General features: G+C 43.4%; 1 protein-coding gene across 6 annotated transcripts in view; it reads right to left on the reverse strand.

The window, feature by feature from the left end:
- Window positions 1–21,905, reverse strand: part of LOC133455150 (seizure 6-like protein) — a 92,574-nt gene that overhangs the window by 9,472 nt on the left and 61,197 nt on the right. For all 6 annotated transcript variants that reach the window (XM_061734045.1, XM_061734044.1, XM_061734043.1 and 3 more), the window contains exons 5-11: window positions 19,940–20,125; window positions 19,690–19,861; window positions 17,393–17,559; window positions 15,170–15,364; window positions 8,546–8,684; window positions 6,784–6,980; window positions 350–544 (exon numbers count right to left, since the gene is read on the reverse strand). In XM_061734045.1, the coding sequence (XP_061590029.1) occupies window positions 350–544; window positions 6,784–6,980; window positions 8,546–8,684; window positions 15,170–15,364; window positions 17,393–17,559; window positions 19,690–19,861; window positions 19,940–20,125 (1,251 nt within the window). The remainder of the gene's footprint in view (window positions 1–349; window positions 545–6,783; window positions 6,981–8,545; window positions 8,685–15,169; window positions 15,365–17,392; window positions 17,560–19,689; window positions 19,862–19,939; window positions 20,126–21,905) is intronic.

The following is a 21,905-nucleotide window of genomic DNA, read 5'->3' on the forward strand; positions in this document are numbered from 1 at the left end:
TATGTAAGGGATAATGCCCGACGAGGTGTACATTATCAGAAATACAGTATATGGACGACACGGGGGCGTGAACCGTCCGACGCGAAGCGGAGGACAGTTTGCCTCCGCCTCTGCAAAGTTTGCGGAGCTTAATGTTTAAAAACATTTCTTGTGAATTTGAGAGCTGCAAACAAAGATAATTGGAAGTGCCTGTCTGTGATTTGCATAATTAGTTTGGCTTGGTTTTACGTTGGATGCCCTTTCTGACACATTATTTATGTGGGCTTGGTACCGGCGCGGCAGCTGAGTGGCTAGAATGAAGAGAACCGAACCAAACTGAATTAATTCCATAAAGCAGAACAGGACTGACTCTTTTCACAGAACGGTGGCTGGGTGCTCCAGGAGAGGTCCAGCTGACAGGTGAGGGTCTCCCGTCCCACCAAGTCGTAACCAGGGTCGCATTGGTAGGTGATACGAGATCCTCGCACCAGAGCGGCATGCGACGTCGTCTTCCAGCCGTTCTGGATCTCTGGCAGGTCTGGACAGGAGTCGTTTCGGGACACCTCTGGGACAAGAAGTGAAAGACAAAAAGGTTGATTAATGGCTCCGTTATGACGCTGTCAGGTGTTTAAGGCCACATTTGGCCTCAAGGAGGCGCTCCCTGTCTCCCAGCAGGTATGAGGGTCAAGAAACCCAGAACTGCAAAAGATTTTGACATAATGTTCTGGTACAAGCTCCGAGAAGACAGATGGCTTTATTGCACAATTACTCAACGCTGTGACAGAATGATGGATTTCATCTGCGGCTGGGTGTCCTCAGATATAACGTCTCTGCCGTTTTCACGCTGATAAGGACAGTTCACTACTGAAGCTGCTGTTTGCAGAAGTCACTCAGTTTTTATTCAGGATGTCACAGAAAAAAATCATTAGCTGTCAGTTAGCCCCGACGGCTGTGCTGATCAGTTTTCTTTGTGTATGTTCAGTAAAGAGGGACGTTCTTGTGAAATAATCTCAATCCCAATCAGGATGCATACTCAAACTGGGGTTTATTTTACCATCTAAACAAATTCAAATTTCATATTTTCTTGCTAATATTATCTTTGTTATCTCAGCATGGCATCGCTTCTTAGTCTGTAACAAAAGGACTGGACAAACCTCTTAGCGTTTAGCAACACGACTGCACAGAAACAAGTGGAAATGAGGAGTTAGCCATTAGCTGTTAACCTTTAGCTGTCAGCCATTAGACAGTAATTCTTAGCTGTTAGCATTAAACACTAACAAAGAATTAATGCTTAGCTACAAAACATTATCCTTTAACTGTTAGAATTAAAAACTAACTCAAAATGAATGCTTAAAAACAGGCAAGCGTTAGAAATACAAGTCAAACGGGGAGCAGAAATATACTCAGTAGGCTATTCACCTAAATATGGTGTTAACAAGCAGTTGTGCTACTTCCTGGTCTCTGAACATTTAAAGGAGCTTGAAGCCGGATTGTGGCAAGATTTATGAAAAAAATCCGTATACATTTTAAGTTTTCTAGTAATAATGTCAGATGAAGCGTTCCAAACCCAAAATAATGAGCCCTCTAGTGTATCTCTCCTTTGCCTTGAACAGGCTGTGTGCTGCAAAATGTGCTGCAATTCGGTCCCGAATTTCCCGCGCTGTCCTGTGGATGTGACGTCACATGACGCTGCATGCGCGTTCTCCCCGTTCTCCCGTGCCGGCTTCACTGTTGGCTGCAGTACCCCCAACGGCCGTCGTGGCGAAGGGTGGCGCTAGAGAGTCTCATTTCTTAAAAGGAGCCTCAAGCTCCTTTAACACAGTTCAATAATACTGGACATGTTGTAGAGCCGTAAGCTGTAAATGATTCACCTTCAGCTGTTAGTAGAACAGTTGGTGGTTAGTATAAAGTTTAAAGTTTGGTTTGTCTGGAAGAGTATCTGAGAGAACCTGGACCTATAACCAGGACTGAGGTTCTCAAACCTGCGTCTGAACAAACCAGCAGAGTTCTGGATCAATGTCCTCTGGGCAGAGCCGCCTGGGCGATTTGCGAGGCCCTGTGCCAAATGGCCGGGGGGGGCCCTCGCGCACTCGCTACGCTCACGCGCGCAAATTTTTTTTGGTTTTTCGGGTCGGATCGGGTGTCTATATGCGCAATTTTAACTCTCCAATTAGCAAAATACTGGATACCTTCCCCTGCCTCATCATCATTTGGCTTGCCTCGACGCGGGGCCCCGCGGCTGCTTGAGACCCGGTCGGATCGGTGATTTTTGTAACAAATTTATCAAACGAGCCTTTCAGAGAGGCATTAAACTCTTCCATTTTCTTTAGTTTTTTTTCTTTTTTCATCCCCTGATGGATATTTCCTGATTCTGTCTCGTTCTCTCGACATTGTGTGATAGTTTGTTCCACACTCCACCCGTCTGCGCTTGGTCAGACGCAGTTGTATTGAACAACAGACACGTGCATCATTGCACATATTTATTGATATGCACAGACTAGTACACATTTAGGTCTGTAATGGAACGTGACTGTTGATATTTATAAGGGAAAAAACGAAAAAAAACGAAAAAAAAAAAAAAATGAAAAAAAAAAATTGAAAAAAAAACGGCCCATAACGCGAGGCCCCGTGGGGCGCGAGGCCCCGTGCGGTTGCACGGTTCGCACACCCCTTGCGGCGGCCCTGCTTCTGGGCACATGAGACCAACGTGGAGATGTTTGGTCTTCATGTCCAGAACCATGTTTGGAGGAAACCAGCAGAACCACCTCAGACCCACTGTCAAGCACGGTGGTGGAGGGATGGTGGTCTGGACCTGGACACCTGTCAGTCCCTGGGTGGACCATGAACTCTGGAGACCAGAGTCTTCTACAGACACATGTGAGGACAAACAATCTTTTACAGTCCAGAATATTTTTTGTACAATTGTTCATTTCAGATATCCTCTCACTGTCCGTCTCTTTTATGGATGTCATTTCCATTTAAGGAGCAATAACATTCCCTGTTCACAAAGAGGAAGAACGTGAGAACAAAATTAAACCTCAAGTAGGTGAAGAACACCAAGAAACTGAAAGAGAGAAAGAATGACTGCAACGATTGGGGCAAATGAGGCTCTCCCTGCTGGGATGGTGAATGTGAGTGATCATTGATCTGTGATGATTGATCTGTGAGTGAACGGTGTTGCATAACAGCGTGCAGTATAACAGGCCTGCAGGGATCTTTAAGTAGAACGTCCAGGATCAATTATTCATTCTCTATTGACTCGGTCCGCCTCCACCGAGACGCCTGGATATGTATGTGTCAGTGGGAATGAATTACCTAACACACACGCATGCACACACAGACTGTTTACATATAAAATCAAAGAAAGTACACTCATAGCGTATCTCCTTGATTTATGCCTTGAGGAAACATCTGTGGGTGTCAGGAGAATGATGGGTAAATTGGAGAGTGAATGTCTCCCTGTGCAGCAAAACAGGTGTAAAACCAGGGGGCGGGGCTTATCTGGCTGCTGACTGTTGCTGTGTGACTGTGAAACAAATGAGATATGATTGAATAAGAACAGAGAGAACGAGGATGGAGCAGAGAAAGAAGGAATAACAGGCAACGGAGATGGAGTGGAAAAAGGAGGAATAACGGAACAAGGATGGAGTGGAGAAAGATGAGAACTAGAACCGGAGGAGAGGTGTTCGTGAAGACATTGAAGGGGTCATTCTGACAGGTTTTTCTTACGTATTATCAGCAGATCACACAAAAAGGTCAAGGCCAGCTTTCCTCATCACCGTCTGATGCTGTTCACCTGTAACTTCTGGTCCAAATGATCAATTGCAGATTTAAATGTTTAGAAAGCCATCCATCTTGTTGTGCTGTTACTATAGGTGTAGTAAGAGCCCAAAGAGACCAGTGCTGGGTTGGTCTGGAAGAGGTCTGGGTTGATCTGGAAAGTTTTAAGGCTGAATTATGCTTCTGCGTCAAAATGGCGCCGTGCCTACGGCGTGTGGTTTGGATCGACGCAGAACACACGCCGTCACCTGCGGCGTCACTGACGTGCACCTCCCAAAAATTGTAACTACGCGTCGAGGAGACGCAGACCACACGCAGACCGAGAGGGCTGTGATTGTTTCGCTTGGGAGCAACCAATTGTGTTTTTGATTGTTATTTTATTCTGCATGTAAAGCACCATGTGTTGCAATTATATTGTATGATTTGTTGCTAAATAATAATAATAATAAATAAAGTTTGAGTTTGAGTTTGAGTTTGAGCAACGCATTTCCGGTTTCCGGTTTGAAGCAGTCGTGAACTTTCAGGGCTCTTTTCTTCGTTTATGTGTGATTTTTTTTATTTTGTTTTTTTGCACAATAGTTGTCCTTATCTCTTTGATTCACTGTGACTGGAAAAAGTCGGATAAACCATTCAGAAAAAGATCGCTAAATAGCGGTCGCGGGGGGTTCTGCACCGCGGCGAAATGGAGAGACGGAGAAGTCCGAAGGGTTCACGACGGCGTCACGGCTGCGGCGTGTGCTCTGCGTTGGTGTGACGCAGAAGCATAATTCAGCCTTTAGATTGGTCTGGAAGATTCTGAGTTGATCTGGAAGGTTCTGTGTTGGTCTGAAAGGTTCTGGGTTGATCTGGAAGGGGATGAAGCTTAGGAAAGCAGTCTGAAGCAGATATGGTTGAAGCCTGTAAGCCAGCACCAACCAGAGGACACCAGCTGGATCGTCTCTAGATAACCATCTTCTACCACTTGCAGCAGCTGGATCCTCCAGCCCAGAGACCTTCACCTCAGATCATCTCATTTGCAAGTTGACTAAGCAGACCACTAAACAACGACATCTGAAACAAGTGCTGCGAGAGGTGAATGAAGACTAGCGGAGCTCCACTGGAACCTGCTGTCACTCGGTTGAGGAGGGATGGACTTCTCTCTCTGCCGGTGGCCTTCTACTGCCGCTGCATTCAAAGGGTTTTTGCGTAGCGTGGGTGTGCATGTGTGTGTGTGTCTGACAAAAGCAAAAGATCTTCTCTCAGGCCAATCACACCCAGAACCGTCCGCCCTTAGCCGGTAGGTTCAGGACCGCTGGACCACAGACAAGTCGCCGCACTGTGGCAGTTCTGCGTCCTGAGTCTCGAGCACCGATCTCAGCAAAGCTCCACTGTGGTTTCAGCTCTGGCAGCTCATCGGGATGTTTGGACAGATTTGATTGGAACCTCTGTAAAGTAATATTAACTAGCATCACAAGTACAGTAAGCAGAAATCTGTGTGTTCCAGCTGGGATCCGGGCCTGCTGGTTCTGCCCACGTACAACGCAATCCTTGCTTCAAAAAAACTGTGGCGTGGAGGTGTGTCCAGTTCTGACCCAGTCTGTGGGACCTTCAGAGACCTGAATGGACCAGAATTCTTCCACAAGTGCCAGACACTGATGAAGTCAGAAAACTTGACGTTACTGTTGAACACTCATGGGAGTACTTATTACCGCCCACAAGACTTATCTCCTTTCTTCTGGGAACACATTAATACACTCAGGGCCCGATTTACTAAGATCCTAAATAAAGAGTACTAAATTGCGTGTGCACTGAAAAAGTTTGCACGTGCTGTTGTTGTGTGTTTTGCGGGTGATCAACTAAGATTGTGTGCGCAATTGATAACAGGTGCAAACAGCAGTATTTAAATGAGGTGTTGCGCGTCTTACGGTTTGCGGCGCAAACTTTCCGCCATGGAGAGTCTGGATGGAAAGCAGGATATGGACGCAAGCGCAAAATGAAATTTGACGAGTTGGAGTTATAGAGATATTAGTGGAAGAGGCAAATTGTTGTGCCGTATTCAGCACCCCTGCCGTGAAAAGCACCCCCTCGTATATTCAATGATAAGTAGACCAAGAAAAAAAACAACACACTGACACTTCAATATATTTATATATACACACACTCACACAAACACATACTTAGGAGTTTATATTATATATATTGACAAATATTATGGAAGACAACACAGTAAGCAGGCTATTAATTAATGACATCAATAACCATTTACCCGATTTTTGTTATCTGTGACTGTGATTGTGGGAAAGTATGACTATTGTGGAATCCATGAGCGCATTTAAACATGAATCATTAACACAAAACTGGACGCTAAATAGAACATGGACAACAGAACATGAACAGAACACGGAATGAGAATATCATTTTTGTCAGACGAGGGGGTGCTTTTCACGGCAGGGGTGCTGAATACGGCACAACACCGGGGTATGACAACTGCAGAACAAGTATAGGCGCACAATAAGAAACACTTTTTTCTCCATGAAAACACGTGATTTATTTATTATCACAAATAAAAAAATGAATGTGCCTCCTGTGGCAACCTTTTGCTGAATAATACTCGATTTAACATTCAAATAAAATATTTCTCCTTTTGCATGTGGAGATTAGCACCTTCCTTTCGAACGTATTAAATACAGACGCAATCACAATCCCCGCAATTACTTTCATGCTTGGTAAATCTCATTGCGCGTGGTAAATGAACATATTTGCATCTTCCCCTCCCAGTATTTAGCGCTTTCTGGCGGGTACGCCCCATATTGATTATTCATCAGGGCAAAAGTACTAAATGAACAGCGTGTGCTATTTTGCTCATTTGAGAGACGCAGTCCTCTTTGCACGCTGTTAGTAGATCAGCTGGCACTTTGGTTTGCGGATGCTGTCAAGTTTGCACACGTTTTTACACACGCAAACCTTTAGTAAATCGGGCCCTCAGACAGAATGAAGTTTTTCAGATGTCCGACAGACTGCCAGGACTTGGATTGTGGTGCTCACCCATGTAGTTGATGATGAAACCTTCCCCCTTGCCGAAGACAAGGCCCGCCGGGTCGGAGTGGAAGGTGATGGTCAGGTCTGGACTGGTGGAGGAGAGCTTGAAGGGGCTGCTGCCTCCAACGTAGCGTCCCAGGATGCGGGTGGTGACCTCATCGCCGTCTGTGATGGTCAACATGTCGCTGTCGCTGATGTTCAGTCTGAGGACATGGAGAAGTTGATTAGTGGTGTCAGCAGCTGGCAGCGTGGGTTACCACGACCAGACAACCTCCAAGGCTGAACTCATTCACAGAGGAAGAGTTCAGTGGTGTGAAAACAGCTTACTGACCCAGGAGAGTTTTTTACAGCACATCCCAGACAGCCTTGAGGACATATGAAAGAGGTTTTAAACTGAAATGCCTGTACAGGACATATTTATCCTTAAGAACTGAAAAGTGTGATTATATCAATTATTCTTGGAAAGAAAGAACACTGAATAAAAAAGAAAATGATCAGGCACGATAACACGCCTTCGTTTATATTACCGAACATGCATTAAACAAGGGTTCATCACCCAGCCATAACTGCAGGATCCATCTAAAAACACCTATTATTGTATTATTATTTTAAAGGACAAGCGAGACTGTTAGTGGTGGAAATGTTGTCTAGAACTGTGTTGTCTTGTTCATGTTGTGCTTTATTACAAATTTAGGTTCTAGAACATCCTCTTTTTCTGATCTCTTTTTACAGAAATGTACAACCTCAGATTACACGACAACACGTGATGGAGGTCTGCTGCTGTGTTTGGGATCATCTCCTGTCACACGACGCTCACTCAAAACAGATTGCCTCACATGTGTGTGTCTCTAGAAGTCTCTGGTCTACAGAGGAGTTCATGGTTCACTCAGGAGGAGTTTATGTGCACACATTTAAAGATCTGAAGAGAATCACAGAGCAGTTTATCCTCCATATAGAGCACTGTGCAGGGTCTGAAGTACAGTAACATTGCTGACTGATATCCAGCTGTGCAGATAGTGGGTATTCCATTTTTCTTTTTATGTTTATTTGAGTAAAATGTGATCAAAATGATCTAATTGTATTGTACTGTACTGTCTTAGTGTCAGACAAATGTCACCTAAAAATGCAGCCAAAAAGAAAAAGAATCACATGAAGGAAAAATTAACAACTCCCATGATTCAACAGTTTGTAGCTCCAACTTCAACAAGAATAATTCTGCAAAACAACCCCAGACCATCATCCTCCACCACCGTGCTTGACAATGGGTCTGAGGTGGTTCTACTGATTTCCTACAAACATGGTTCTGGACATGAAGACCAAATATCTCCATGTTGGTCTCATGTATCCAGAGGACATTGATCCAGAAGTCTGATGAATCTGGAACACCTGGATGCTCCAGACCAGCAAAAAGACTAAACATCACATTTTCTAGATATCTGCAAACATGCTGGTGATCAGTTCATCAATGATGATGATCAGCTCCTCAATGATGGTGATAAATTCATCAATGATGATGATTAGTAGGTGTAGGTGGTATGTAGGATTGCCCATATGTTCATTCTTTGTTCCATTTTATTAAATGCTGGTTTGGAAAAAACAAAGTAATATGTTTCTGGTCTGAGGTTTATATATTGTTTACAGATTACTTTTATTCTGTTTTTAGACCCTAAAACATGAGGTCCCCATGTCTGCTCCTCTGCAGGTGCGTGTGCGTGTGTGAACTCATGATTTTGTGTTTGTGATTTTTTGTGATTTGTGTTTCCCTCACAGCTGAACATCCAGCAGCACTCGTTTGTCCTCATCCATGTGGATCCTCCAGCTACAGTCCTCTCCCTCACCGTACCACTCGGGCCAGTTGGGAGACAGGATGACTCCTCCAGGACCGCTCAGGTCGCCTCCACACTGAGCTGAGGAAGAACAGGAGGAGCACCAATCACACACAGACCACAGACCACAGACCAGAACAGGAGGACTCAAGGTCAGGGCTGGTACCTACAGCCTGTTACATGCAGGTGGGCTGGTACACATGATAGTTGGACCATAAAGTAGACCCCCCCACCCCCCCCCCCACTTGGCTGCAAACCATCCCAGCACATGCTGAAGGTCCTGGTCTGATGAAGCCAACAGGACAACATCATCTGTAAAAAGCAGAGATGAAATCCTGTGGTTCCCAAACTGGACCACCTCCGGTCCAGATTATGAACAGAACCAGTGACAAAGGGCAGGCCTGCCGAAGTCCAGCATGCACTGGGAACAGGTCTGACTTACTGCTGGTACCAGTATTATCAGGACTACTATTATCAGAACTAGTATTATCTGGACTAGTATCATCAGGACTAGTATTATCTGGACTAGTATCATCATGACCAGTATCATCATCAGGACCAGTATTATCAGGACCAGTACCATTGTTGAGGATATTTTTATATAATTATGTGAATATTCTGTTGAGGATATTTTTATATAATTATGTGAATATTTTCTAATCATTTAACACCTAAGTAAAACATTTAACTATAACTAATATTGAGAGTGGAGAGAGAAAGAGAGAGAGAGTGGAAAAAAACACTGGCCTGAGACACACGGGTAAGGGAGGGGGAGTCCGCTGCACTTGCAGCCCGTGGCCTTGAGTGACTGTGGCAAAGGTGGGTGCAAACTGGGAAGCTGTAATATCATGACATCATGACATCATGAGAAATTTCTGGCGAATGTATCAAATCGGTGCCTAGAAAGTACAGAAAATGTTGTATTTTATCGCAGACTTGGTATATAAGCCGGGTGCCGGAGATACCTTTTCAGAGTTTTCCTTGGACCGCGGAACTTGCGATGCTCTCCTGTGGACGTCTTGTTAATTGTACTTTTTTGCAATAAAGGACCTCCACAGTATTTTTTGGACGAATGCCAGCCGAAACTTTGACTCCTGTGTTTTCTTCAAGTCCACGGATGAAGGAAAAACTTAGACGATTTGGAATAATGGGAAACTTAGAATTATTGTGGAGATCCCAAAAAGGATTTTCTCTACACCATCAAGACCAGTATGATCATCAGGACCAGTATTATCAGGATCAGTGTCATCAACACCAGTATCATCATCAGAACCAGTATTATCAGGACCAGAATTATCAGGACCAGTATTATAAGAACTAGTATTAGCTGGACTTGAAGAATCAGGACCAGTATCATTAGGACCTGTATCATCAGGACCACTATTATCTGAGGACGTGTAGATATCAGGACCAGTGTTTTCTGAGGACGTGTAGATATCAGGACCACTATTATCTGAGGACGTGTAGATATCAGGACCAGTGTTTTCTGAGGACGTGTAGATATCAGGACCACTATTATCTGAGGACGTGTAGATATCAGGACCAGTGTTTTCTGGGGACCTGTATCATCAGGACCAGTGGGGGACCTGCAGACATCTGGGGAAATCCAGGAGGAATGCTTTGTGTCTGTGATTTTTTAAGTAAAAATTCACCTCAAACGAGCTTCTTGCAGCAAACAAAAAGTTGATGTTGCAGCAGATCAGAGGTGATGGTATCACTGAGATCCTGGTTGGAGGAACATCTCAGGAAGTCAAACATTGCTGGTTGAAGTCTTTGTGAAACATGTTTTCTCGTCACCTTGTCTGTGTCTTTCGTGGTGTAATGACAGCAGCTGTGATACATATTGTGATATTACATAATACCATTAGCCTTTGTCTACCGAATATAGCAGAATGAAATGATATTTCTGGCAGATAAAGATAAAGAAATGAGTCAGTGTTCAGCTTCACATGGAGACGTAGAAAAAGCTCGAAGAGCAGATCAGCAGAGGAGCGATGAGAAGATGATGACACGTGCAGCTGCACAGTAATAAACATTCTGCCTTGCAACAAGCTCAAACGTTTTTCTGACAGCTCAGAGATGTTAGATTGCAACAAAAGCTCTGGTTAGTGGTACCGCTCAGTTTACTGTTACTGTGGTAACTGAAACACATTGGTCTCTATGCCATTTCAAAGTTTTGTCACCTGTTGAAAGATGATGTTTTGCCTCTGAAGTCCACCTGTAGCGTTTGATCTTCCAATTCAATATTCCAATTCAATTCAAAAGTTTATGTTCATTAAATGTGAACTGTTTAACAAGACACAAGGGCTTAAAGATTAATGTTTGTAGATTTTAGTACAACCCAGACTTCACGAATCCCGTGCGGATCTATGAGACGTTGGCAAGGATTTTTTGGGTTACTGCAGGTCCTGAGGTGACACTGGTCCTGATGATACTGGTCCTGTGTAAAAAATACAAAACATATCATTTAATCTAGGTTTTATCTGTCTTAATCATTGTTTTTTTTACCTTGTGTAAGGAGCAGTAGCGGAGCCAGAGGGGGGGCAAGGGGGCGGTCGCTAGGGATGGGCGGTATGGACTAAAAAATGTATCACAATAATTTCTGGCATTTATCCCGATAACGATAAAAATGAGGATAAAAAAAAAAAACAATTCAACTCCACCTTTTCAACTATAAATCTATCTCGCTCTCAGATCCGCCATGTTTGTTACACAAAAACATCATCAACGGGAATTTATCCTTCTTTCTTTCTTTCTTTCTTTCTTTCTTTCTTTCTTTCTTTCTTTCTTTCTTTCTTTCTTTCTTTCTTTCTTTCTTTCTTTCTTTCTTTCAGGCTCATTTCCTTCCTTCCTTCCTTCCTTCCTTCCTTCCTTCCTTCCTTCCTTCCTTCCTTCCTCCTTTCCTTCCTTCCTTCCTTCCTTCCTTCCTTCCTTCCTTCTTTCCTTGTTTTCTCCCTTCCTTCCTTCCTTCCTTCCTTCCTTCCTTCTTTTTTTCCCTTCCTTCGTTCTTTCCTCCTGCTCTCTCCTTCCTTCTTCCCTTCCTCTTTTCTCCCTTCCTTCCTCCTTTCCTTGTTTTCTCGATTCCTTCTCCCCTTTCCTTCCTTCCTTCTTTTTTCCCCTTCCTTCCTTCTTTCCTCCTGCTCTCTCCTTCCTTTCCTCTTTTCTCCCTTCCTTCCTTCCTTCCTTCCTTCCTTCCTTCCTTCCTTCCTTCCTTCCTTCCTTCCTTCCTTCCTTCCTTCCTTCCTTCCTTCCTTCTTTCCTTCCTTTCTTCCTTCTTTTTTCCCCTTCCTTCCTTCTTTCCTCCTGCTCTCTCCTTCCTTCTTCCCTTCCTCTTTTCTCTCTTCCTTCCTTCCTTCCTTCCTTCCTTCCTTCCTTCCTTCCTTCCTTCCTTCCTTCCTTCCTTCCTTCCTTCCTTCCTTCCTTCCTTCCTTCCTTCCTTCCTTCCTTCCTTCCTTCTTTCCTTCCTTCCATCACGTACGTTGTGCGTGGATTTAACGCAGAACCATAAATCAGCTTCACACAAAAACGTCATCAACGGGAATTTATCATTTTTACCGCGAGATGACAAATTCTTCTTTTTTGACGGTATATCGTGAACGGTAAAATATCGCCCATTCCTAGCGGTCGCCACCGGGCCCACAAACTCATAGGGCCCAATGATAGGGCCCCCTTTTGTGTGATACGTTCATCTATAATTGTAAATTATAAGCTATAATAACGATAAAATGTGCATTGTGCGGCCAGTGTAGGCTAATTCTTACTTTACAACTGTCCTCAACGCATCGGGGCTGTGAGCCAACGCTGATTGGCTGTAACAGTTACAGCCAATTTGCCGACTCGGCAAGTTTGCTGCCATGAAGGAGATGAGCGCTAAACTTTAAAAGAGGACTAAGCATGTACAAAGTTTTGAATGTTACCCTGTTTTCCACGTTACCTGGATTATTTTGTTCGGGCCAAGGGTTATGGAAGAGTCAGCTGCCATTGGTGAGTCAATAATTTCTTTATCAGAATGTTGTGGTAGCTTTGACCACCTGCCTATTTTAATGTGCTTGTGTTGTTGTCAACTGGACCGCCGAGTCGATTCTCTATTATAGAGCTCAGAAATGATGTTATAGACCGCTGTGTCTATATCTATCTAAATAGATGGTGACATTTTAGACCAGTTATGTTTTTTTTGTATTTAAGCTGTATCAAAGATGGAACTGAGTCAGTCCGTGACTATCTGAGTTTTCAGCGCCATGTGATTGACAGCTGTCAGGCCTGTGTGTGTGTGTGTGTGTGTGTGTGTGTGTTCTTCTGAACAAGTTTGTGACTTTACTCTGCTTTCTGCAGCATAGGCCTATAGGCTTGCTTGGCTCAATAAAAGTGAGATTAAATGTTGATTGATGGGTAGGATGATGTTGTTGAACATTAAAATGACTATCATAAGGACCCATCGAGAATGCTCCGCCCCCTCTGTACTGAGACCCACGTTCCGCCACTGGTAAGGAGGTCTCAATGCTCAAAAAAAGAGCGGACTAGTTCTTTCTGGTTTGTTGGAAAATAAACGGTCCAAGGATGACTGGGAAGGTAGGCTGTAATCTGCTACAAGACATCTGAGATCGGAAACAATCAGCCTCTGAGTGGTTAGGCTGATGGAAAGGTTCCTGTTGCCACCAGCCTGTTGTGTCTGCTGGTTGGACTGTCGGGTCACAAAATTAACCAGCAGTTTCTGTAGAACATCATCTGCAAACAGAATGTCCTTTAAAAGAACCGACTAAGATGTTGATCGTAAATCTGATTTTCAGAGGAAATGCTCACCAGAGGCTGGGATTCGGACATGCTTTGTTAACTCAAGAGGTTTAATGGCCTTTATTTTGAAAGTGGCGAGATAAAAGAAACTCGGGTAGAGAGAGGGGGGAAGACACGCAGTAAAGAGCGACAGGCCGGGAATCGAACCTGCACAAGGGCGATATCCTCTGAATATGGTGCACCTTGGGTTAGGGTTAGCATGACTGCATGTTTTACACACAAAGACAGAGTGTGGAATTTTAATCAAGCTAAACTGAACAATAGTTTATTAATCCCCAAAGGGAAATTACATAATTACAATGTAAATTACTGAAGAAAATATGTAGAAAAGTGAAAAAAAGGGTTATCATGAGAATGAATTGGTGGATGGTACGTTTTGTGTTTGTCGCATGGCAACCACTGGGGTGATGACATCACCTGCAGCATCGGCAGGTACCACAGGTACCAATAGATGGAGCGATGGATACTAAAGCCTAGTTTATGCTCCATTTTCATACGTTCATAAAGCTGTCCGTTCCAAAACACCCCTCACACCCCAATGTGTCACTTGCGTTTGTATGGTCAACTATTGATGTGAACTAACAGTGAATTGAACAGACCACTCAACAAAAGTCTAACTGTCAACAGAGAGCTAATTTCTTTCATTTTACCCATGTGCATAACGATTGATGAGCCTTATTTTCAATACTTCAGGATGTCCACAAATTAATTTAATGATTGACTCTATACTGCCCCCCATGACCTCCGGACGTATTCCTTTGTTTTGTGCATATTTTTAAGAAAGACAGACAAAATAATCAAAGGACACAGACAAAAGCTCCGTCGGTCTCTGCATCTGCGTCAAAAGTTGAGCATAAAATGCTTTTAACATCCTGCAGTGAAACATCTGGGCTTCAGAGATGCTCCTTCAGTCACGTTCAGGATTACAGCTTCTGTTGTTAACAAGCACTACAGGACTTCTGGCTGCTATTAATCCTTATCATTCTTATTAACTTTTAAATAGACATTTAAAAAATCAAAAATCTCAGACCATGAAAAGATCACAACAAAGAATGCAAACGTTAGGATTTACTATTTATTTTAGACAGTGATCAGTCATAACGACTTCAACCACAAATGGATTCATGGAGAGAAGTTCAGAGAAGTTCAGAGAAGTTCAGAGAAGTTCAGACTTGAAGTCTGGTCCAGTAAGGTCTGGTTAAAAGGATCAGGTCATAGGAGCAAAGACTATAACAATGTCAGTGTTGGAAATATAATGGAAATACCCTCATAACCAGATCAAAGTTTGGATATTTGGACACTTTGTGTAAAACTTGTTCCACAGACATTTCTGGCTTCCTTAAAAACTTAAGCAAGACATCCATAAGCAACTGTTGATGCTTCTTATTGAAGTCCACAGTTCATACATGCAGGTCTGCAGGGTTCAGAAATGTTGGTGAACCACACCACCAGTGACCCTCGGACTACCAGTGTCCCTCGGTTTTTTAAAGATTTTTAAAATTTCTTTTGAATCAAATCTTTGCTGTTCATGATTTTGTCATATTTGTTTATCACTTTGTTTATTTACTTTTTAATTATTGACTCTATACTGTAAACCTAGGATTGCAAGTGACCCTAGATTACCAGTAACCACCAGTGACCCTCGGACCATAAGTGAGCCTCAGACCATCAGTGTCCATCGGACCACCAGTCACTGTCCCTGGTGTTTTAGGATCAGAAGGTGAAGATGTTTCTACATGAATCCAGCTGCTTTTGTCTTGCAGGCTCAGTTTTACCTTTGCAGATGGGCTCAGTATCATTCCAGTATGGATCCCTGGCACTGATACACTCGATAACAGGCGGGCCTTGCTCTAGGGAGTGACCCGGATCACAAGTAAACTGGACCACAGCCCCAACTCCGTACAACGGATCCGTGGTGGTGAAGTTTCCATTCTGGAGGTACGGCTCATAGCAGTGGCCGCGCTCGAAGGCTGGAAATAGTCAAAGGAGAATAAGTCTAAAATGAATGTCTTATTAATATCCCAAATCCGGAAGCGTTGGGACAACGTAGAAAGTGCAAGTCCTCACCAACTTAATTTCATCGAACATCCATTTATTATTTCACATCTGCAACACATTTCAAAAGAAGTTGGTATGGACCAATTTAGCGCTAGTGATGAAGGAAAGGAAAAAAAGGATTTCAAAGAGGTGGACACCCATACATCCAGTACTCGAGTTGTAAAAAAGAAATCAGGGGGGATGGTGGATTTTATCATATGGGGACAGATAATTTGTGCTGATTACAAATAATATAATATATTACAAATAATAGCACTGACCAAAACACCTGCAGAAATACTGCAGGAATGACATAGCAGCAGTTAAATGCAGCCTTCTGTAAGCTTTAAATATCCACTGGGCTTACATCAAATACATCAAAACACAACAATAAAAAACAGTTTTCTGAACTTATCAATATGACTCTGTCCTTCACAGGATAAGTAAAATGGATCACTGCAAAAACTCAAAATCTTAACAAGAATATTTGTCCTATTTCTAGTTAAAATGTCTCATTTTAGTAAAGAAATCTCATTACACTTAAAACAAGACTCATCACTGGAAAAAACAACAATTTTCACCTGTTTCAAGTAGATTTTCACTTAAAATAAGTAGAAAAATCTGCCAGTGGAACAAGATTTTTTTTGCTTGTAATGAGAAGATAAATCTTGTCCCACTGGCAGATTTTCCTACTTATTTCAAGTGAAAATTTACTTGAAACAGGTGAAAATTGTCAAATAAGTTATTTTTCTGGTGATGACTCTAAATGTTGAAATAGCAGTAAAACCACATTCATTGATGAAATGACATAAGGGATGGAAAGGGGGGATGGCAGTTTTACAGGGGGGATGATTTGGACCGTTTTTATTTCAGGGGGGATGCCATCCCCCCTCATCCCCCCTCAACTCCAGTACTGCATACATCCCTCAGATGACCCCGAATTAAGAACTATTGTTTATCTATAGCTGATAGAACCCTATGGACAAGGGTTACCATGGAAATCTTTTGTCAACACTACCATACAGTGATATATTCACAAATGACACCTAAAGCTTTACTGTGGAATAAAGAAGCCTTATGAGGTATCTAGGATGAACCATCACCATGGAAACATGCATTGCATATACTGACAAGTACCACAAGGCTCTGTTTGAGGACCTGCGCTAAAAGAATGAAGGGAGTGCTGGAAGGAAAATGAAGGAACATTGGAAACAAGGTAGGAAAGAAGAGAGGAAGAAATTAAAAAGAGAAGAAATGAAGGAAACTATGAGATACAGAGAGGACTGGAATAGAGAGAAAGAAGAAGGAAGAGAAAGTTAAGTAGAGGACATAAAGAAATTAAGAAAGGAAGGAAGGAAGGAAGGAAGGAAGGAAGGAAGGAAGGAAGGAAGGAAGGAAGGAAGGAAGGAAGGAAGGAAGGAAGGAAGGAAGGAAGGAAGGAAGGAAGGAAGGAAGGAAGGAAGGAAGGAAGGAAGGAAGGAAGGAAGATTATTTATTTATTCATCCATTTGTTGATGCTCCAGAGCAACAGACTGCCAGAATATCTACTTTACTACTACTTTAATAGTCCTAAATCCAATGGCACTAGAAGTGGGGTACTTTATTTGTCTACATGTTTCCTGTTTTGTACTATTTGTCCCGTTTCTCTGATTCTAAACCCTACTAGTATCAGATCATTTTTATGATGTTTTCAAATTATCTTAGATTAGATTAGGGTCCCACCAATTAAGCAGCAGATACAGTTTTTGACCGCAGGTGTAATGATATTGCACATCGGCGTAGAAGATGACGCTGGCAAACACAGACAGATCAGAACATCCATACAAGTGTCCAGACACACACACACACACACACACACACACACACACACACACACACACACACACACACACACACACACACACACACACACACACACACACACACACACACACACACACACACACACACACACTTTTCACCTTCAAAGCGGATGTTGAATCCCGTGTTGTGGTTGGGCTGGTCGGTGATGAACTGGATCCTCACCGCTGGACCTTCACTGATCACTCCTTCGAAGGGAATCTGTCCGCCGCGACCCGAGTCAAAGAGAACGACAGAGCTGGCATCCAGGCCGCTCCACAACACCAGCCTGCAGGGATGGGTTAGGGTTAGGGCTGAGAGTTCAGCTGCATTCATCAGTGATCTAGAAAAGACATCACTTTTACGGCTCCAACTTCTGGAAGACAACAGTATAATAAGAAAAGCTGGAGTTCCTCTATTGACCACTAGGCACTCGCTCCATAAGTGAGTCGATCAATAGCTTTAATTATACAAGGAAACAAATCTACAAATGTATGTATAAGGGTTGTGGTCTTTTGCCTGGGGGCCGGCACAGCCGAGATATATGTCACTTTTGCTGCTTAGCGCTGTATTGACCTCTGATATGTGAATAAACACCTAACAACACATAATCATTCATTTTTTAAATGTTTTATTGTGTTAATTCTACTACCAGACCAACTTTATCGTCACTTTGCCGTACATACAACTATAATGTGGACAAAATGAGAAGACGTTTCTCTCGGGTTCAGTCATAATTACAAAAAACAGTATTTATGATCTAAAACACACACACACACACACACACACACACACACACACACACACACACACACACACACACACGGACACCTCCACAAGCCACACTGCCGTAAAACAGGGTAACAGACTCCGCCCAGTTTAACAAAAAAGGGAGGTCTTGATGTAAATGTTTTCCAGCAGCTCAGCTCCTCCGGCGTGGATCAGCTGAAGGAGCTGGGAGCCACGATGGATCATTTCAGGACCCTTCCAGGCAGAACGTGGACCTAGTAAGTCGGGAACACCCGAATGCAGTTCTGACCCGGTCGAGGTGCTCCCGGCGAAGTCCTACTAGTCCTGATTTCACTTCTAGTAGTCCTGGTTTCAGTTCTACTAGTCCTCGTTTCAGCTCTGCTAGTCCTGGTTTCAGTTCCGCCAGTCTTAGTTTTAGTTCTACTAATCCTGGTTTTAGCTCTGCTCGTTCTGGGTTTACTTCTACTAGTCCTGGTTTCAGCTTTAATATTCCTGCTTTCAGTTTCACATGTCATGGTTTCAGCTCTGCTAGTCCTGGTTTCAGTTCCGCCAGTCTTAGTTTTACTTCTACTAGTCCTGGTTTCAAATCTGCTATTCCTGGTTTCAGCTCCTATTCCTGGTTTTAGTTCTGATAATCCTGGTTCCAGCTCTGCTAGTAGTTTCTCCCATTTCCTCCCACAGTCCAAAAGCATGCATGTATGTGGTTTATTGATGATTCTCAACTGTCCACCGGGTGGGTGGTTGTTAGTCTTTATGTGCTCTGTAATGGACTGGAGACCTGTCCAGGTGAAGAACTGCCATTCACCACAATAGAGCTGGGATAGCCCTGAATAGGAAAGAGAGGATATATATGATGGGTGGATGGGTATGTCAAGAACAGGGGTCGGCAACCCGCGGCTCTAGAGCCGCATGCGGCTCTTTAGCGCCGCCCTAGTGGCTCCCTGGAGCTTTTTCAAAAATGTTTCACCTTTTTTTTTTTCCTTTTTTTCTTAATTTTTTCTTTTTTTCTTCTTTTTTTCCTTTATTTCTTTCTTCTTTTCTTTCTTCTTTTTAATCTCGACATTTCAACTTTTTAACTTTTTTCTCTAAATTTTGACTTTTTTCTCGACATTTCAACTTTTTTCTCGACATTCCAGCTTTTTTCTCAACATTTTCACTTTTTTCTTAACATTCCAGCTTTTTTCTCAACATTTTGACTTTTTTCTCGACATTTCGACTTTTTTCTTGACATTCCAGCTTTTTTCTCAACATTTCGACTTTTTTCTCAACATTTCGACTTTTTTCTCGACATTCCAGCTTTTTTCTCAACATTTCGACTTTTTTCTCAAGATTGTACTTCAAAATTAATCTCGACATTTCGACTTTTTTCTCGAAGTGCATAATGAAAAAAAAAATCTTCCCCAAGTTATAACTAATATAGAAAAATGCAGCATGTGTTGTCTTCATTCTAAGGCTGATACACGACTTTTCATTCATTGCGGCTCCAGACATATTCGTTTTTTGTGTTTTTGGTCCAATATGGCTCTTTCAACATTTTGGGTTGCCGACCCCTGGTCTAGAAGCTCATTTGACCTCTTTTTTTGTCTTGTTGTGTCCTTTTTTGACCCTGTGAGACTCTGATGATTCCACATCCATCCTCCAGTTATAAGATGCTGGTGGGGACTCCTACCTCTCAGTCGGTCCCAGGACTAGCCTCTCTAGGTGCAGGTGCAGCCTCTGGTCTTTGGGGGCCTCCAGGGACCAGGAGCAGGATCGATCCAAGGTGGCATTGGGCCCATGGTGGGGAGAAGGGGACAGCACCCTCCCTATGGAGGCGTTTTTCACCGTTCCTCCACAAAGAGCTACAGAGGAGACATCCGTGAGTTGTTTTTGGGGAAACAGTCACTCACCACAGGTTCCAACAGATCCTGCACACTGACCCTTGCAGCTGGGCTCCTTGCCGGTCCACACCGGCAGGGAGGAGTTGATGCAGGTGAGCGTCGGTGCCCCCTGCAAGTGGTACCCCATGTGGCAGTGAAAGCGGGCGACGCCCCCAGGTAGAAGGTCCAGCACCGACACCTCTCCAAAGTGAGGTCTCTTTGGCAGTGAGCAGCTCAGCTTGAAGACTACGGGAAAAGAGAAAGAGAGATGTATCCACTTTTATGAACTGACGTAAGGGATGTAAGGTGAAACATCTACAAGGAAATAAAAGTCCAGGGGCCGGATTCACCAATATGTTTTTAAGAACGATCTTAAGAAATGTCTTCATAGATCAGTTCATAAGAAAGTTCTTAAGTGCAATTCCTCAATATTTTCTTAAGAACCGTCTTAAGAGCTGTCATTTCTTACGAATTTCTTATTTTTCCTACTTAAGAACTTCTTAAAATATGTCATTGCATTGCACGCGCCAACAAACAACATTTATACAGGTAGTTTGCGTCTTAACCGTCAGTCACTCACTAAACATGGAGAAGGAGAAAAAGAGATGCAGGAACTTTTCAAGGTTATGGTGGAGGAGGAAGTCACGTGAGGAAGACCTGGGAAATGGCTGCGTTTTAGATAAGCTCCTGCTCTCCGCCGACAACGGATGAAACTAATGTATATACACTCTCCGTGGAAGTTTATTTGATGTCATAAATAGTCGGTACTCCTGTAAAGGCAAAGTTACACGAAGTTGCGCAGGTCTGAACCGCAAAATGAACCAGAAAAAACGAAGTTTACAAATGCGCTTGACTTCAGCTACCATGCAGGCTAACCCTGCTAGCCCCACCTGCAGTGAAGCTTCACCGAGGAACAACATGGGGGATATCCTTGCGGAGATCTCGAGGATGAGCTCGACTCTGAATAAGGTGGCGAGTGATGTGTCAATGATTAAATCAGACACGACAGAACTAAAAACCACAGTGAGTGCTTTGCAAACACGGCTTGACGAGGTGGAAAGTCGTATTTCTGATGTGGAAGATAGTAACGCTGGCATGATTAATGAAAATAAAGTGCTGAGACAAAGGGTGGATCAACTTTGGAACCGCGTGGATGACCATGAAAACCGAGGAAGACGTAAAAACATCAAACTGATTGGACTGAAAGAAGGAAAGGAAATGGGTAATGCAATGAATGACTACATAAAGAAAATACTGAACGAAGGACTGGGGCTGCAGGGGGAGGAATATGAGATCGAGAGGAGCCACAGAAGTGGAGGACCCAGGTCGGGCGACAACCAACCGCCGCGGGTGATACTGGTGAGGTTTCTGCGATACACGGCCCGGCAGAAAGTTTTGGCAGCCGCGAAAAAAGAGAGAGGGATACGGTGGGAGGACTGCACTCTCTCAATTTACGAGGATATGACCAAGGAGCGCTCCGACCTGCGCAGACGGTTCTCCCCAATAATGAAAGCCCTGTGGGATCATCAGGTGAAACACACGCTGGCACACCCGGCGATTCTGAGGTTTACATGGAAGGGGAAAAGACTGGGCTTTGTCGACCCAAAGAAAGCTGAGGTCTTTGTCCGGGATAACATCCAAAGCACGGGGAATGACTGACTGTTTGACGTGAATATGAAGGAGAGTGGAACTTTATTTTGAAGGCTCGGCGGAGGCGGAGACTCTGGAGCGCTGCTGTTCCCGGACGGTGGGAGGGAGGAGCAGACCGTCTTCAGGACCTACACGGACCGGAATCCTTTTGAGCCCAAGGCTTATTACACTGTCATGTTCGTTTTAAGGGCGGTGTATTTTGAGTTAATATTATTTTTTACTATGTGTGTTCCTGTTCTGGGACAATGTTTCTGGAGGCACTTTTATTTTTTCCTTTTTTTATTTTTTTATGACTACAGGAGTAAGGCATTAATATGTGTGGAAGTAATGAGAGACAGTATCATGCAAAAGTTTAAGGGGAGACAAAGGTTTACAC

This window comes from Cololabis saira, chromosome 11 (assembly GCF_033807715.1).
Source record: "Cololabis saira isolate AMF1-May2022 chromosome 11, fColSai1.1, whole genome shotgun sequence".
NCBI lineage: Eukaryota > Metazoa > Chordata > Actinopteri > Beloniformes > Belonidae > Cololabis > Cololabis saira.